Genomic DNA, 19,626 nt, shown 5'->3' with positions numbered 1-19,626 from the left:
CCTGCCTGTTATTCCCAGAATCTCCCTGACCAAGCGCTCACCTTTATATTGCCTCTCCTCCCTTCTAAATTTACTCCCTCCCTCCATAGATCCTTTTTACCTGTCACGCAAAAAATTCACCGCACAAGCTCTGACCCATGTGTCTGCTAATTGAATGCTATAATTCCCCACTGGTTTATTCTTTGTTTTTATGTTGTTAAATTGTATTGTGTCCAATTCATGTCACTGATAAAATTTTCACTGTAAGCTGGCGTTACAGCTGTATGTGAAATTTACTTAAATAAAAAATAAATACATAAAAAAGCATAGAGGTCAATTAGCTGAGTGAGTTCCAGATAGTCTTAGTCAAACATACATACATTTGAGGATAGGGCACTGCCCTTGTACCTCATGCGTATCTCTTTACTGAGGTTAGGGAACCTTCCCAATGCGATAATTGTAGATGCCCATTAACCCATTATTCCCGAACCTGTATTCAGGGCTTTTAACTTCGGTTGTTTCGCAATTTCAGATTTATTTTGGCCTAATTAAGATGAATTTTTGGAATAAAAATATTTTCATCATATGCTATGATTTTCATAATGCTGTGTATACGCAACGCTGGGAAAACTCCGGTAAATAAATACAAAAAAGTAATTTTTTACACTAAAGTTACCTCTTTTATTTATTATCTTGATTTGTACACTCGACATCTTCGCCGGGAGTTATCAATATTCCTTCGGAGGAAATGCCCCATTCTGCCTTTCGACGGACATGCTGAGGTATGTCATTTTTCCTAGGGAGTGTCGTATGTGCGCATCGATTTTTATGCCAAACGCCATCAGTCATAAAAATACAATCATAAGAATGAAAATGTTGGTGGAAATGACAAAATTAGAACTAGAGATACTTAAAAAAAAGTCAGTAAATCGAAGAAAAAATTATTCTGAAGTAGAAACTTGTTCTGAGAATTAGGATTCAACAATGTTGCGTTAGCGCAACGCTAGGGATTAATGGGTTAAGTATTCGACACATCCACATAGAATCTGATAAATACCGTGATTACAGATTAATCTAGGGGGATACCTAGAATACCTTCCAGGGAACCACCCTACCGATTTAAATAATACCCTTTGGTTACTCAAGGAAATAAGGGTTTTTAATAAAATTTAAGTTTACTCACCCATTTTACAAAATCAAAATGTACGGTGGCTATCTTTTTATTCTCTATCTGTTGAAATTTCGGAATTAAATGCTACAGAAGTGGTGCAAAATGACCTAGCTAAATCACAACACAGTAGATTCTGTTTAATGGGTCCACCGGTTGCTTGGGGCAGCCGCTTAATTGGGGCAGATCTTGAAGAACAGAACCCAATAGAGAGGAATATCCCAGAGTATTCTCCGCTTAATTGGGACAGCATGCCGCTTTATTGGGCCATGAGTCGGCGACATAGACTCTATACTCGCGACAAAATTAAAAGTTTTTGTTTTCAGAATACTATTTTTTTACATTTTCCTCCTTTGATTTACTCTTATTTTTCACAATTGTTCCTATTCTTGCCCTATTTTGAAAGCTCTTGTTGTTATACTATCCGCAAATAGGACTTTTATAAAATAGGACTTAGTAAAAGACATTCATTCAGCGTCACCCGAGGCTGTGAAAAATGTTTTTAACTGAATTGTTATAATTCTTAACAATTATAATGAATTAACTGAAATCGCTGATTTATTAATCAAATTAATAGTTTCATAAACTTTTGTTGCATTATAAACATTCCTTAGTCTTCTTTCCATCATTTCAACGTTTGTTTATGCCCATATACAGGATAGTTCACCTAATTGGGACAGCCGCTTAATTGGGGCAAAGTGCACAAGTCCCGATAAGTCCCAATTAACCGGAATCTTCTGTACAACTACGTATAGCTAGAAAAAGTCTTGATAGAGCAAGTTCCGTAAGGAACATAAAGGTCAATTAGGCTAGTGAGTTCCAGATAGTCAAACATACAGCTATTCTGTTGTAGAATTTTGATACAGTTGAGGACCTCAAATACGGAATCCTGAAACATGGAAAATCAGAAATCCGTAACGGCTTTGCATGTTTAAAAATTTATGTCCATGCTATTGGAAAGTATTAACTGGTTTTCAAACTTGTTAAGTATGCATTTATTTATTCGTCATTGAGATTTCAACTATACATAATTAATGTTTTATAACATTAACCTCAGGTCTGTTTGAAATCGAATGCCATATTTGTTGGAGTTAATGATTTATCATTATTCATGTTCTACTTATTTGGTTATTTAATTATTATCTCATGTTCTACCCTAAATGTTGTGATGGGTATTTGTGCTTAGTTAGGTTTTCTTGCTATGATTGATTGAGTTAACTTCAAGATTTCATTTCCATGCCCTGATATGTTAATTGTGCTGAATTCCATTCGGAAATATTTGATATTTTTTGTACTAGTTTATTTTGTGATCTCTTTTGTATGTAATATTCATTTTATGTTCTTAATGGACAATTTGTCCAAGAACAATAAATATTATTATTATTATTATTACTTGAGAGATGTGAAAGAGAAGAAATACGTAGGTGTGAAAAGATTAGCTGATAGGAGAACTGAGTGGAGAGCTGCGTCAAACCAATCCTAGGATTGTTATGGACCAGTGATGATGATTATTACTTTGCTTTATAAGCATATGTGTCATGAGTGACCACATGTGCACCCTTCACTATGGAAAAGTACGAGTGATGAAACAATTCATCAGCTTCCCTCTCCTTGATTATATGACTAGAGAAATGGAGAATTCGCCTGTCCTACTTTAAATCAAAGAGGAGTTAATAAAAATGGGAAATGTATTTGGGAAGGCCCTCAAGACCAGAAATCCAGAAAAACCAGTAATCCAGAAACCCTTTGGTCCCAGGCTTTCCGGATTTGAGGTCCTCTACTGTATTTCCTGGCATATAGTATGAAGGAAAATTTCTCTAGGTTAAAAGCCTGCTCCAGGACACCGAAGGGTGAATTGGGCCTCAAAACATCGGGAGTGTTCATCATCCCCTGTGAGCGTAGTCACGCAGCGGCATTTCTATGGGGGGGGAGGCTAAGGGGGTCCTGGGCCCCCCCCCCCCCCCTCTTGGGCATCTAATTTAGTCTAGACGAGCGTGATGCGCCCTCTCCCAGCGGGCTTCCCCCGCTCTTTTCAATGCAGGTCCACAGAGGGCGCGTTTCTAATTTTAAAATTTAGAAAAAACAGGCAAGGTCTTATGTATAAATTTAATTGGAATTTTCATGCACAAATTGAGGTCACAGGACCTCTTTAAACACAACATTGGAAGTAATTACACTATCCTCTGTTAAACGCACATGATGACTCATACTTACGTATCAACAGGAGACTTTAATGTGGAATCAGCCACATTTTGATAAAAGTTATTTAAAGAATGCGAGATATTGTTGCAAATGAACAGAATGTATCAGTTGTGCGCCGTTAACGTCAGGAATATTTACCCGTTTCTTTTTTGTTTTTTTTTATCATTTAAAAACCTTTTTTAGGAAACAATAGTAATATTTAGGAAGTAAGATATGCCGTCGCATATTCTCTGATAAATTCTGTGCATTTTGGTAGCTCATTTGTAGAGTTTGGTTGCGTATAAGTTGAGAAAAAGGTATCTATACAGTAGAAATAATATAGAAGATAGAATTTTAATTTTGTTCGGACCCCCATTACTGCTGGGAAGTTAACCTCCACTTAGCCCCCTGCCCCTTGTCCTTATCCTGGATCCGCCACTGTGGTCACGACTACATTGGGGAAACTGGCCCAGAGCTGACAGAGCATGATAGATGTACAGTTGAGGAGCTCAAATCCAGAAAACCTGGAAAACCAGACATCTGGAATTAAGATTAGGACAGCTGGAAAAATCGGCAGTGGCTGAGCACAGCATCCTCAAGAATCATATGATTCACTGGGAAGAAGCAAAGCTTCTGTGTCGATCTCATGGATACTGGGACCGCATAGTAAAAGAATCAGTTCAACATGCTTTCTCATAAGAAGCATCAGGAACACTGTAAATAATGATGTCTTATTGTCCATTTACTATAGTGAATTTTACTCGCACATTATTTTCAGTATCCTGTTTTGGGGTTCCTCTCCCCATTCTACTGAAATCTTTAAAATTCAGAAGCAAATTATAAGGCTGATGTGCAATGCCCCCTAGGATTCACCTTGTCGTCCCTTGTTCAAGAAACTGGACATATTACCACTACCATGTGTGTATATTTTTCATTTACTTGCTTACACAAAAAGAAATCTATTTCATTACATTAAGAACCGTGATGTCCACCATCATTCTACGAGGCAAATTGACCAGCTGCATGTTTCGTATGTGCGCACCAAGAATACCAGTGCTGGTACAAATTGTATGGGCCTTCAATTCTACAATAAATTGCCACCTGAACTTAAGGCACCATTAAGTGTCACTACTTTTAAGACCAACCTACTTAAATATTTGAAATTAAGAATGTATTATTCTGTAGATGAATTCTTAAACAAAGTTTGACGTATCCTGCATCAAATTGTATATTTGTATTTATTGTATATATATTTTTTAACCTGACGTGTCCTATATCAGTGTACCCCCTTGTACTTCTAGATCTCTGGACAAATAAACATTATTATTATTATTATTATTAATCCATTCAGATTCGAAAAAACAGCAATAACATCAACAGAGACTGCAGCTATAATTTAAGCCATCTATGGGACCACCTCCTAAAAATACGAGGGGACTGGCAGCCAATCAGGAGATGCTGAACCGCCCTCACTCACAGAATTCTGTATATATATCCCTAGACTTTGAGGATTTGGTATTGGATTCCTGAATCCCTGAAGACGATGGGCGAGTTGTCTGTGGAAACGTTGGGAGGAGAAATGGAGGACCTGACCCAGTGTGAAACCCGAGAAAACTTCACTGCAATTGTTCGCCGGGAGAAAACCAATAATTATAGAAATCTGGAACGTTTGAAAATTTCTCTGCATAGTGTCTTTTCTCTATGGAAGCGAGGCTTGGACATTGACAGCAGCAGAGAAGTCAAGAGTGGAAGCATTCGAAATGTGGTGCTACCGAAGAATGATGAAGATAAAATGGATTGACCGTGTGAGTAACGAGGAAGTGCTAAGGAGAGTAGGAGAAAAGAGAAGCCTCCTAAAAACATTAAGCAGAAGAAGGGACAACTTAGTTGGCCACATTTTGAGGCACGATGGTCTGATGAAGACAATCGTTGAAGGACAAGTGGAAGGGAAAAAGGGCAAGGGACGGCCCCGAATGAGTTATATTGGACAGGTTATAAAGGATGTAAAAGAGAATAAATATGTAGCTATGTAGAGATTAGCGGATAGGAGAGAGAAATGGAGAGCTGCGTCAAACCAATCTTAGGATTGTTGACTAATGATGATGATGATCAATCCAATTAAGTAAAATGGATTGACATTAAAAAATTCTGGGAGGGGTTTTATCCCCCAAAATCCCCCCCTCGCTGCACCACTGCTACCACATTTGTCATCTTGACTATGAGTACATACATAGATAACATTAGGGAGAAAGTTTTAATCCACAAACTTAATACAATATGGACTAAAGTAACCAAGTGTGAGATACAGCATGGATACAGTGACTTAAAACTTTGACAATAAATTGTCTCTTCTTTCAGGTTGACTTAGAAGAGGTCCGTGATAAGCAGAAGGAACAATTGGAAACAGAACCAGAGAAGGAGACATCAGAAGAGAAGGTAATTCCTTTTTCTTTAATAGGGTGGTTTCCTATAATTTTTTTATTGCCTAAATCGAAAGATTATTACTCCTGTAGTACGTATTTCATGTTTTTAGATTTTTAAATGACAATATCTATTTTTTTCGATTAAATAAAAAGTGAAAATTTTCAAGCGTGCGAAAATGCGACGGCTAAGCATGAATGCTGGGAAAAGCTTGCGTGACACCATTCTGGTTCCGGCTGCCACCATGTGAGGTCACCTTGGTGCGAGGCTGTGAATGCCACTACGATGCAGGCTGCTAGCAGGTAGCACTTGGCTTTAATAGGGATTATTAATACCCTATCAAACAAAGGAAATTTTCCGACAATATTAAGACATGTTTCCCTGAGCTTTGTGCCTCATGCATTCATTTGTAATCTCGCACGATGTAAAACTCCTGACTAATCATATAGCATCTAGGTCCCTGTGACGTCACGTGGAGTGGCATTGCATGGGCGCTAATCTGGTATTTTTCAAATGAGGTTAAAATTGACCATTTTTGTCTAAACTGGGATTTCTAAAACCAAATATTTGTATATAATGAATACACTAATGATCAGTAACGAATCGCAATTAATGCCTTTAATTTTTTTTAGACGAATGAAACTTCCCTATGATTCGAGTGAGTGAAGCATTGCTGTAATCAGCTTTTGTTCAAGGCATAGTGATATGTATCATGGTTTTCTTCAGCACCTAAGCTTCAGTCTTCGCATTCTTTTATGATTCAAATATTAGTATTGCTGTGTGAGATCGATCGCATTGATGTCTGGTTAACTTTTTTTCCAAGAAAGGTATGTGTGTGTCTAAAAGAAATATTTTCATGCCTTCGGATTTTTGAGAAAATGTACTTAAACCTTCTTGATTGAAGCTTTCGCGGCTCATGATGATTAAAAATAAGTCACATACGGGTGTATGCCGCGTGTCGTGATGGAGATAGCCCCGACGTTTCGCGACCGACTGCTGGTCACGTTTTCAAGGGAATAATGTTGGGATTGGGTTCTTGCTGTCTTTTTATATATTTCAGGTGGGCGGAGGGTGTGGGGAGTCCAGCCCAGTCCTAACTCCCTACACCCTCCGCCCACCTGAAATATATAAAAAGGCAGCAAAAACCCAATCCTAACATTATTCCCTTGAAAAAGTGACCAGCAGTCGGTCGCGAAACGTCGGGGCTATGTCCATCACGACAAGCGGCATACACCCGTATGTGACGTACTTAAACTTGTTCTGCAGTTCATAACTTTTTGCATCACCTAATTGCAGTACCTCTCATCGATAATGTATCTGAGGTCCAGCGGATGCTAGTGGCCTTTATACATTCATCTATTATTCTTTAACTTTTTTTTTCAAACCTAGCGAAATGAAAACTTCACAGGAGAGCCACCTAAGAGATTGCCAGCATAAAATTTTTTCCTGAAATTATGGGGGAGATCCCCTTCTCCTCCACCACTGAATGCCGATTGTTTGCCAATCAGAGATCATTGCTTGCCAAACTTTGATTATATTTTCTTTACTGGAGGAAAATGTGCAGCGAATTAGAGCTTTGTTTGTGTCGCTTGCTCGGTCTGCATCTTCTGCACTGAAAGGAGCAAGGAAAATAGGGTGGGGCTGAAAGGTTCATCTCGTGCATTTCAAACAGCTGTGTAATATAAATGATGCAGAACATGATTACGGTAAACATTATCGAGGAGGATTTTTCCAAAGACGATCATGTTATTTTCCCAGCTTTTATTCAGCCACAGCATAGAGGTGATGTGATGACGTGTTATTCCAGTAATTGTTGCGATTTACTCGTGTTTATTTTGTTGCTGACTGAACACATTTGTTTATTGTTTGTTTTTTGAGTGTGTTGGTATTGCGTTGTTAGTGTTTCGACATCCTCCATTATTAATAATAAGGTTTTAAGTTTGCAAGTATGACTTATTTGATATGGATATCCTTGACCTAAGTTTATTATTTGGTGTGTGAATGGTGTCAATGTGGAGTTTTATTATCGTCGGAGTAATTTTATTGTCGTAGAACCATCTATATAATAGAAGTTCAAAGTGGAAAATAATGATAAACTCATTCCATACTAGTGAAAGACTAATCAATAATTAAGAATTCATTTATCAATCTAACAGGATATCAATGCAATTCATTGAGAAGAAGGTTGGTGGTATGAAAGTCATCATGTTATTCAAAGTGTCAGTTGTAGCAAAAAAAATCATTTTTATGAATCACAATTTTACCTTCCACAAGGAATACCATTCCATCCTCATCGATGAGTAATTCATTGTGCTTGTCTACATTTGGTAGAGCTGTCATTTTAACAACACAATATAAATCTGCTTACGGTGCCGTTTCTTTCACGAGAAAAGAATGTACGGTATAATTTTTTAAAATTGCTATTGGATTGGCATCAGTCCCTTGCTGCGGGAGTTATTCATCCAGTAAAAGTGTAGTTGACGATGCGAACAAAGCTTTGTAGAAAATTGTTTAATGATGGGTTACCACGTTAAAACGTAGGTATTTTTCAATTAAATATTCACTTCTGCTACATTTAATAGGAAACTTACGCTTCGTTTAACTATATTTTTATAAGTTTGCATTCGTTTACTATATAACCGCTTGTAAAAATTTAATATTGTTAATATTTCTCCCATTCAGATGTATTTCCAGATATTATAGATGTTTTATTCCTGAAGAAGAAACGTCAAAATGAAATTCCTTCTAATTTTCTGTTATGGGCATTTCTTTTCCACCGGTTTTCATCTGCCCATGATTCCTCAAGTTATATACCTTTTGAACCTGTACCCGCGACGCGAACAGCGTTCGTCACTTGCAAACGCGGAAGTTGCAGAAAGGTGCGGGAAAGTACGGAAGTGGCAGCGACGCGAACAAAGCTTAGGTATTTCATTATGGAACAGAAAAAGTATGCAGTAATCATTCAGTGTAGGCTTATATCTTTTCTATTGAAAAAGATGTTATTTATTGATTTACAAGTGTAAGGAAAACAAAATTAGTGACTCCAACATCCTCCACTACTGTGGAAGAATTATTTTCAATTTTAACCAATGTTATCGTTCGAGGAAGTCACGTCTTGATGAAATCCATATGCGGGGATTTTCCTCCTAAATAAATAACTGTCACTTTCACAACACCCCACGACCTTCTTCTCTCCTCCGAATCCGCCTGGTCCGAACAGATCTCCTCCTCCTCCCTTGTCTACGCTGTCTATCCATAATTACTACAACCGCAAGCATAATGGATATGACTGCTATGGCTGCAGTCGCTGCCTCGTGCGAATTCATATTCTTCACAAAATTGGATTCAAATTGACTCCCAAACTTCAGTCTCCGTGTGCGTAGTCCAGCGTGATGCCAAGGTCAACAACGGGAAAGTAGGACCAAACGAAGGTTCGAGGTCAATTATCGATCAGTGCGGAGATGCCAGGGTCGGAATCACGAGAGTTTAAAGAGAAGTTCGAAGAAAGCGAGATCAAAAATGAAAACAGGAACACCGTAAACAAAGCGAATCACGTGTATAGGTAAATTCCGTATCATTCCGTATTATACCACCAGGTGGTTCCCACTGAAAAAAAAACAAAAAGGTAATTATTTTCAGGGAGGTATCGTCTGCTTCCAATATAATAATACTGTTTACACGATTAAATTTTGTTCGTTGTGATGAGAATAAATAGCAACTAAACGCCTCGTGTTACGAGAAAATATGTCAAAACTTGTGCGGAATTGTGTGTAGTGCGAACGCATGTATCGTGTAACCACTCATTCATGCATCTCGTTCACGCAAACTTCCATGAATTCAGACAAGCAAACAGACACGCATTCGTGTAACCAGCTCTTTAGAATGCCTATAAGTACTGCCGTATTGCATGCTTAATTTTACAAAATCTATTTTTGTGGTAATGATGAACAAACTAAAATACTCCGTCATGGAAGGAAGACTCCTCCTTCTTCCATGACTCAGTTATGGGACTAGCATTCCTGTATAATAATGGTAATTAACAAAATACCTCGAAAATAGCGCTTTGTTCGTTTTTTTATATTAATGGAAGACATATTATAGAAAAACAGATTTTTCTCACGATACGTTATATACTCTATAAACCTTGGACATTTACTCGCTTCTTGCGCTAGATAATTATAAACTGCGATACTGACATTTTGATAAGAAAGTCTGTGGGATAAAGAACTCGTCAAGCCGATCATCTCTTGAAAGGCTTGAAAGAAGGCGATACTGAAATTTTGAATTTCCTTCGTCTTTTTCGATTCCCGTCATGCCTACAAAGTATGAACAAGCGACGTACGGAAAGCGCTGTAGAATGCGAAAACAAACTGAAATGGATGAGGTAAATAACCTTCTGAGGTCGAAGATAATGTGGTGAATCGGCGGATACCTTGGAGGTATTCACGATTTTATGTGTTCCTACGTTTCGTAAAGGATTTGGAAGCCTCCTCATGCGCATTTATTGTGAAGGATATTTGTGAAAATGCCTTACAAGTGTACTGTTCGTGGCTGCAATGGAAACACGAAGAATGGACCAAAAGTTCAAGTGTTCGGCTTCCCCAAAGACCCTTTACTTTCAGAGAAATGGGCAAGAGCTATTGGAAAAGAAGCTGACTTCGTCCCATCATACAGTAGCAAGGTTGGTATCTACGATTTTACGTTTTTTTAATCTTATTGCTGTATCTGTTCATGTATGACGTGCTGGTTGAGCGCTCAGGACACATCTTCGTGTTACGATATGTGTTTGAGAGATATAAAACTCATAATAGGTAATTGATACTTACTGAGTTTTCGAATCGGATGATCGTTAGAATTGAGTATTTGGAAAGACATCACGAAACTCCAAAGTAGAAATTGCCCACTGAAAATTCTTAATTCTCTCTGCCGCCTCATCTAGTGGTGATCGAATTTGTAAGCCTGTGTTATTGCGGCAGTCAGTAAACATTTTTATCATCGATTTAACCCACGGACTGAAATAGATGTCATTTGGTAATACTGTCGTAGGAATCACCTGCCCATTGTGAACAGAATGTCATACAACGTTGCTCCTTCAAGCAGAGGGTCTGCAGTAAGAGTAAAAGAATCTGTAGAAATTTGTCGTTCCGAGTTGACCAGGGGACTCATTTTTGCCTGAATACTTGGTGTATACATATTCATAAATTTATATTTTTTACATCAACCTTTTACTGTCCTCATCATTTGCGGCCTCAACGGCATGGGAAGATATTGTACTTAAAACTTTTTATCCTAATATATAGAGATGCAATCAATCCTTGTATACTTATTCATGAATTTTCATGTATCATTATTATCATGTATGTATTTAATTACATGTATCTTGGGTTTATTGTCATCTTTAAAGGAAATACATTCTCTCTGGCATAAGTTCAACAGATTCAGGCTTCAATTGGTGGAAGTTAGACATATTTAAATAACTAAAAGATCGTAGCACTTTTCCACAAGATTTTCAATGCGTACAACACGTTTCGGCTCACTGAGCCATCATCTGGCACAAGACACTTCAAAACATTTGAAAATCCCTTTTATACCCTCGGGGTTAGGGGAGTATTTGACATCTTTGAGGATGGGGGGTGGGAACGGGCTTACAGATTAGAGACAGTGAGAAAAGATAACAACTACGGGATGTGGAGAACCCACGTTGGAGGGAGGGTTCTAGTCATAACTGTAAAATGACGACACGTGGGGAAGAACCATAGCAAAACGGGAGGAGGGGGTGTTGAAAAGAGTGAAAAAAGGGGCAGTTTAGGGTAAAAAGAGGCCGCGTGTCTTTAGAAAGGGAGAGGAGTGAGTAGCGACGCAGGAAAAGAGGCGGGGGTGAGGAGTCCCTTTAGCCGAGAAGGAGTGAAAGTTAGCGGGGGTGTAAGGGAGGAAATTGCCAGCAAAAGAAAATGGTCAAACACAATTCGGAGAGAGGGTGGGCGGACGGGGAACACCCCGTGGATGTTGGGGTCACTTAAGGCGTGGGTGAGGAAAGAATTTCACCATTTGTTTTTGGGACGGGTATCTTTAGGAGAGGGGAGTGGGTGAAAAGCACTTGTTCATTCATGAGCATATTCATATCACCCTGGGGGATCGGGTTGGTGAGGTGGCTAGAGTGTTGGCTTCCCACCCGGCGGGCTCGGGTTCAAATCCCGGCAGTGGCAGAGAATTTTCAGAGACTGCCCGATCCCTGCTTGAGTGTTGTGTGGAGGACATTTCAAGCGTAACACTCCGTCCGTCAGATGGGACGTTAAGCCGTGGCCCCTTGGTGCCCTTCATTAAGAGCAGGCTAACGCCGACGCCGGGTTTCCCTCCACCCTTCCTTCCTTCCATACCCTTCCCTCATGGCGCAAATGATCTCAGCTGTCGGTCGCCTCCTCCAAATACCATACCATCATATCACTCTGTACACGCATTGTAACGCGTTGTACGCATTAAAAATTCTTGTGGAAAAGTGCTACGATCTTTTATTTATTTAAAAATCTCTCTGGCATAATGAATTCTTGGCCATATTCTACTGATTATGTGACAATAGGAAATGTATTAGAAGAATGATCGCAGGCGTATGAAATCGTAGAAGGTGAAATTCCCCAACAACCTTCTGCACGGAGCATTGTATTTGCTTATCATTTTCCTAAATGACCCTCGATGCAGGCGCAAAGCTAGAAATTGAGGCTAGGAGGGGTTTAAGGAGATACTAATACTGGGGGGGTATGGAATACTTGGTATGGTATGGAACTTAGTTGGCCACATTTTGAGGCACGATGGTCTGATGAAGACAATCGTTGAAGGACAAGTGGAAGGGAAAAAGGGCAAGGGACGGCCCCGAATGAGTTATATTGGACAGGTTATAAAGGATGTAAAAGAGAATAAATATGTAGCTATGTAGAGATTAGCGGATAGGAGAGAGAAATGGAGAGCTGCGTCAAACCAATCTTAGGATTGTTGACTAATGATGATGATGGAATACGGGAAGTGTGGGTGCCCACCCCCAAAATTTTTTTAAGATAAATTGTTCAAAATGATAAAAAAATTATTATTTCGGCAATCCGTAGACAAAGTCTTCGCGCAACTATACAAGCTTTGGCAGTTAGTCCGGAAAAATCAGGTTCCACTATCTACTTCGAGTTTTTATTCTCAACCATATGTAAAAAGGCTCACAACAAAGTAAAACAACAAACCCTTGACTACAAAAAAGTACATAGATACTTTTTCTGTCAATAAAAAAAATGGCATTGTCCACGAAAATACGAAACCACGCATTTCATAGAAATCTCAACGCAAAATGGTGAGTTTTTATGGCTTTATGAGGGATATGTTATTAATCCTTACACTATTATATAAGTAATATTTATCCAATCAAGTAAAATGGATTGAATTTTAAAATTGCTCCGAGTTCTGGGGGTGTTTTATCCCCAAAAAACCCCTCGCTGCGCCTCTGCATTGATGTATCCTGAACGCTCACAACGTAGGCAATTTGGCTGTAGCAATTTTCTAAAACTATAATTTTGGATATTCTTAAGGCTGGTTAATGGAAAGAAAAAGCAATTAATTTGAATTCAGCCCTTAACAAAACAGGAGCTTCACCGCTTTGTGGTGTGAATGCCATCCATCTTTCTCGTGCAGAACTATGAAGGCCCGGTGGGTAAGGTTTCCGCTATACAACGCGAATGATTTCATTCGCCTTGTATGACACAACGATTCGCAAATGAACCGTCATGCGCATGAACATCCAGTGAAAATTAGAACGTTCTATTTTGCTCGCATGATCCTGTGAATGATCACGTGATCATTCAGCATGATCATTCACCGTGTATAGCAGCCTTAACAGTAGGGTGACCAGACGTAAGGAGTAATTCAGATATGTCCTCCTTTTTTGATTTTCGTCCAGTGTCCGGGTGGATTTTTCAAATATCGGAAAACATCCTCCTTTCTAGTCATCATGATCATCATGATTATATATATACGAGCGTGCTTCCCCCGCTCTTTTCAATGCAGGTCCACTGGGGGATAGGCGCGTTTCTAATTTTAAAATGTAGGAAAAAAGGCAGGGTCTTATGTACAAATTTAATTGGAATGTTCATGTACAAATTGAGGTCAGAGGACCTCTTTAAACTCAACATTGGAAGTAATTACACTATCCTCTGTTAAACGCACATGATGACTCATACTTACGTATCATAAGGAGACTTGAATGTGGAATCAGCCGCATTTTGATAAAATTTATTTAAAGAATGCGAGATATTGTTGCAAATGAACAAATGTATCAGTTTGTGCGCCGTTAACGTCAGGGATATTTACCGGTTTTGTTTTTATTATTTAAAAACCAATTTTAGTAAACGATAGCAATGTTTAAGAAGTAAGATATGCCGTCGCATGTTCTCTTATTAAATTCTGTGCATTTTGGTACCTCATTTGTAGAGTTTGGTTGCGTATAAGTTGAGAAAAAGGTATCTATACAGTGGAAATAATATAGAAGATTTAGTAAATCTGTTGATAACTGTTCAGTACTTATCAAAATTTCCGAATATTTCAGTGATTGGCACTGGTTAACTAAAGACATTATTGTCAAATAACACTGTAATCAATTTTTCTGCCACAAAATTTGTAATGAAATGTAGATAGTAACCTGTAAAGAAAAACAAGCAGTAATAACTCACTTCTAAAAAAAGTTGAGAAAAAGTGTGTTTCGTCGCTGCTAATTTGGCCATGACTTCGCTGGAATATTTCTTCAGCATACCAAGTCACAATGAAAGACAGAAAGGGTATTATTTCATGCGTCTTATTTCATCTCAGTGGACTGATGAGAGAAAAACTTAAACATTGCCTCAGTAAAGGGACTCATAATAGTGAATTAGATTTTCAAACAAGAACTCTCAGGGTTCAAGGCGAACCCTGCTAAAGGTACAACGCACCGGGGCCCGGAACCAAGCCAGGGGCTTATACGCCAGGAATCCCGGGGAGGGGACTGGAGAGGAAGGAAAAGGGAGAGAGGCGCCGTCGCGATCGGAGCCCGCCGACGCCTCCAGGGAAAGGAAAGGGATGGAAGGGCGGGGAATAGGGATAAAACACTCCAGCGCTATAGAAGCGAACGAGGCCCTACCTAGCGAAACCAAGCATACGCAATTTCTCTACCACCATCCCGGGGAGATTTTTCTACGAGGAAGAAAAATCCCAATGAGAGGGACAGTGGGAAGGATTTTCAAACAATATTCTAGCTTGGAAATGTATAATTTTCGGTAAAAAATGGCAATATTGCTCCGAAAAAAATTATATTCACAGAAAAAAATATTTAGCCATAGTGCCAACAAATTTTTATTATTTGAAATAATGAAGTCACTGCTATTTTTCATGTGTTAAACTTTTACCCCCTTATACCTCCTTTTTCACAGCGTGCTGTCCTTTTTTAACACATTCAATTTTCATTAACCCTTTCGCGCCGAATGCCACACCTGTGCGGCGTTAATTTTCCTAACCTAAGCAACGAATGCCACACCTGTGCGGCACAGGTCGAAAAAAGTGACCATGGCGGACGCAATAGACCCACGGACGCGGTCGCCCCTTGTGATCCGCCTTAGCGCGAGCCCAGTCCCATCTTCGGCCGCTCTGGGTCGACCCTTTCTTATCCTCTCGATGCAGTCAACTACTGTTATTTGCAGTGTGTTTTCCAAAACTATATTTGTAGCTTACTTTTGATATCTATTGCTATAAATGAATTCATCTTTTTTTGCTGACCACATGGAAATTTCAAGCAAAATTCTAACATTAATATAAAGGGAGTTATAGACCAACTAGTAATTATACTAAATCCGTCTATATCAACGTTAGAACTTCGTTTAAAATTTCTGCACGCTCAGTAAAAAAACAAAAAATTCATTTTGAATGTAAAAAATCGATGCGAACAACAAATATTTGCCTATATTTTGCATTAATATTTTAGCCAGTTGACCGCGGACTCGTCCTAGGAAGGGGCTTTTAATCCCTCAAGGGCCTGGGACAGAGGCCGAGGAAAGGGATCGGCGCCCCACTGAGTTGTGTCTAAAATGGTTAGGGAGGGAACCACTACCTTCAGTCGATGCGAAAAAGCTTCGTGCAGGGGAGTAAAGAAAACTTTCAAGAGACTCGTATTGAGGAAGAATTTCCCTCAACAAAGGTCCGGCGCGAAAGGGTTAAAGTCATCAAAATCGGCCGTAAAAATTAGAAAGAAAAATAGACGGAGGTTTTCTCACGGTAACTTTCGTTCAAATACTGCTATTTACTAACGGCACACACAATTTCCCAAGTAATACATGATTTTCTTATTCTGAATGAATTTTACCCTCAGTACCGTCCATAGGGACGTATATGTCCCAGACTATTCCTCGGAAACTATGAGAGATATCACTTTTAAATAAACATTTTTTGGAATCTGCCCATCAAAATTAGCCTAAAAATGTATTTTGTTAATCAATTTCACGGCTGCAATCCTTATGGGCCTTAAAGGATTAAAGTCATCAAAATCAGCCGTTAAAATAAGGAATAAAAATAGAGAGAGATTTTCGTGCCATAACTTCCGTTCAAATACTGCTATTTTCAAACGGTTCGAAAGAGGGAAGCTTGCTGAAGGCTGTGTACACGATCGGAAGATTTGGAAGTGGATATCAGTCATGTACGGAGGCGGAGAAAGGGCTCCCGGTCCGACCAGCAGAGCACGTCCATTGACATGCTCCGCACTGAATGTGTTAACCTACGGTTCTGCATCCAGCACGGAAGCTGACAATGTGATGGTCTTCCGTGAAAACAGAGTGTCCCATTTATCTTGACCACCCGAAACAACTTTTTGTCCTGATGCAAATTCAAAAATGTGTCAAGCAAATGTTCATTAGCCGTCAGGGGGACATTAATCAGCATGGCTGCCTTCCTTGTAGCTTTGTTATTTACAAAGATATGAACAGCGGTATGTCTTTTTCTTGGTCTCCTTGAAGAATCCTTCCTATCTTCCTACCCACTTCAACCCTTACTTTGGCTTTGCTATATAGATGATATTTTCCTTCTTTGGTCTCATGGAGAAGATTCACTGAGCTCCTTCATTTCGGCACTCAATGAATTCTCCGAACTATCCTTACTTCTCACCACTCCCCCTCCCGAATAACATTTCTCGACGATTGGAAGGAAATTACTTTTCTTTTCTACAAAACACACACTTTACTGCCGACTAGTTTCGGTTACACTGTACCATTTTCAAGACTAGTGATACGCATAAGAATTTGCCGGGATATATACTCTGTGGTCGGGTGATTGAAGGGGAAGGGGAGAGGGGAGGTAAGTGACGGGAAGGGGGAAGGTGGGAAGAGATAGGGGAAAAAACCAGAGGTAGTTACAGAGGGGAGCGTGACGTTACCATTTCCCTAGAAAATAAAAATTTCATCACTTCAGTCCACATTAAACTTACTAACAAACAACAATACCTTCACTTCAACAGCTGTCACCCCTCACATACTAAACAATCCCTTCCTTACTGTCTCTCAGTAAGAGGCCGCAGAATTTTCAATAACCCCGAATTCTTGGGCATTTTGGATTGGCAGAGCACATCAGTTGACATGCTCTGTATCTCGGCTTAGAGGGGACCACATCAATTGACGTGCTCCGCACTGAATGTGTTGATCCCTTACCACCTGGTCACCCTATATAACAGTAAACGGCACATTTAGGATTGAAGTTGAGTTGAGCAGTTTATTAGCCGCATAGATGTCTCTTCTGGTATTTTTTCCTCAATTCCGTATTTTATTCACTTAATGTTTCATTCCAAGATGTCTTCCTCTACGATTCACTGCCAAACACTAGTGAAAATCACATGAATAAATATGACTCATGATACTGTGTTTCCTAAAATTTTAGCTATGATTCTTTTGAAATATCTCCATGCTTGGCCCTGTCATACGAACTCAGAATGTTTTGAGCGGCGTTACGGCAGTGGTGTCCCCTATGGTTCACTGCTAGAACTAATCAAACAGCAATGGAAAGTAAATGAGTGACTCTTGTAGCATCACAAACAGCACAGTTCACTCATCATTCAAGAAGAAATCAACCTGGGCTGATTGACGCAGCTCATAAAATTCAATTCCTTCTCTGAATACTGGTATCCTCTGTCAGTATTGCTGCTTTTTAATGAGACGCAGCTGGTCATAAGATTTTTTTCTGAGCAGTAATACTGGGATGCATAGGTCTTTCAGTGCCTTGCATCCCTCTTCATCAACCAGAGTTAGTAAATATACCACTCTTCTTTCATTATCTATGTAGTTTGCCACTAATCTCTCTTGGTTTGTCTCCCTATCATCTCCATTCTGGTATTCATTCATGGAACCAATGATGCTGCTAGCTGAAACATGGACAATATTCATAGTTCCTGTTTGTGGATTAGTAAGGCCTCCATCATCTCAGATAGCTGGTGAAGTCATTTTCCTAACCAAAATTTTATTACTATGGTGGTTTATTCAATTTTCCTGGTCGCCAATTTGTAATACCACATCCAGCACAGTTTGTTCATCACTCAAGAAGATATCACCTAGCAACAACCAATTACTAAACATAACCTAACCATTCTAATGCTGATGATTCTGCACTATTTTTTTCTATGAATGCATTGACGGATGGATATTAAAATCTCATGCTAAGTTACCTTTATGGGAATTTTATTGCTGATTATTATTAAGGTATTCTACCAATTAAGGTAGGTTTCCATGGAGTTCCTAAGAAACATTCTGGGAGACTCCCTTTCATTCTATCTAAAATTCCTATTCTCTTCCTTCCTTTCCCTTATTTACCCAGAATTCTACCCTCTATAGCACTGTTTTCAACATCGCTGCATCCATAAGTACTCGCTGCATCCATACCTTCTGTCTCCTCCGTTTCTCATCTGAAAGCTGCCTCTCCTCACCCATCATGTCCAGCACTTCGTCGTTACTCCTCCTCTCCGTCCACTTCACCTTCTCCATTCTTCTCCATACCCACATCTCAGACACTTCTGGTTCTTTTCCTCCTCCTTCCTAAGAGTCCATGTTTCCACAACGTACATCGCCGCAACCCAGATCAGACTTTTTGTTAACCTTTTCTTTCAAATCATACATAAAAGATACTCTCATAACCTCCTTCCTGTTCATGAACGCCTCCGTTTGGTAATGCAATTCTCTTCCTAATTTCCATGCTGCTTTAGCCATTTTCCTCGAATGTGCTGCCTAAATAGTTGAATTGCTCAACCTGCTTAAGTTTTTCACCACCCACCTTAAACTTAACTTTCACATTCGTAGTGATGCTTTACTAAACTGCCATATTCTCCTCACCCACATCTCGAATGCCTCGAGTCTTCTCTTGTCCTCCTCCCCTGTGTCCACGTTTCTGCACACGAAAGAGCTACACTCTTCACTAACCTTTTCTTGAAACTCTCACATAGCAATCCTTTCATAAGCTCCTTCCTGTTCATAAACGCCTCCTTTGCGAGTGCAATTTGCTTCCTGATATTCTTACTACTGTATCCGTTTTCCTCTAATGTGCTGCCTAAAAAGTTGAATTGCTCCACCTGCTCAAGTTTTTCATCACCTACTTTTATCTCTCACCTTCCTCGCTTGCAATGCCATGCAAAACCACATGACATTGGTCTTCTTGTGAGTAATCGTCACCTCATACTCTTCAAATTGCTTATCTAATGCATCCACTAGAGCCTGCAGTCTCTTTGTTGACTGGCTAACCATTAATGCCTGTTCATCCGCAAACCAGACTGATATAAACATCATTCCTCCCACTTTTGAACGATACGACTAAACGTCCCAGAAATGATCAGACCCTTCGCTAACCTTTAT

The 19,626-nt window shown here is 39.4% G+C and overlaps 1 protein-coding gene and 1 long non-coding RNA gene across 4 annotated transcripts in view; one reads left to right on the top strand and one right to left on the bottom strand.

Annotated features, from left to right (window-relative positions):
• Nucleotides 1–19,626, top strand: part of LOC124172639 — a 119,826-nt gene that overhangs the window by 1,539 nt on the left and 98,661 nt on the right. For 2 of the 3 annotated variants that reach the window (XM_046552085.1, XM_046552087.1), the window contains exon 2: nt 5,687–5,764. In XM_046552085.1, coding sequence (XP_046408041.1) covers nt 5,687–5,764 — 78 coding nt within the window. Of the gene's footprint in view, nt 1–5,686; nt 5,765–10,126; nt 10,431–19,626 lie in introns of those variants that run through there. The other variant, XM_046552086.1, reaches the window with a different exon arrangement.
• LOC124172641 lies at nt 8,718–10,020 on the bottom strand. The gene is made up of 2 exons (XR_006868227.1): nt 9,946–10,020; nt 8,718–9,355 (listed from the first exon to the last, which is right to left on the bottom strand). It is a non-coding gene; the product is annotated as an uncharacterized LOC124172641 (long non-coding RNA).

This window comes from Ischnura elegans (genome assembly GCF_921293095.1).
Source record: "Ischnura elegans chromosome 13 unlocalized genomic scaffold, ioIscEleg1.1 SUPER_13_unloc_2, whole genome shotgun sequence".
Classification (NCBI taxonomy): Eukaryota; Metazoa; Arthropoda; class Insecta; order Odonata; family Coenagrionidae; genus Ischnura; species Ischnura elegans.
Note: the sequence above shows the minus strand (reverse complement) of the source record. Positions and strands in the feature narration are given on the sequence as shown.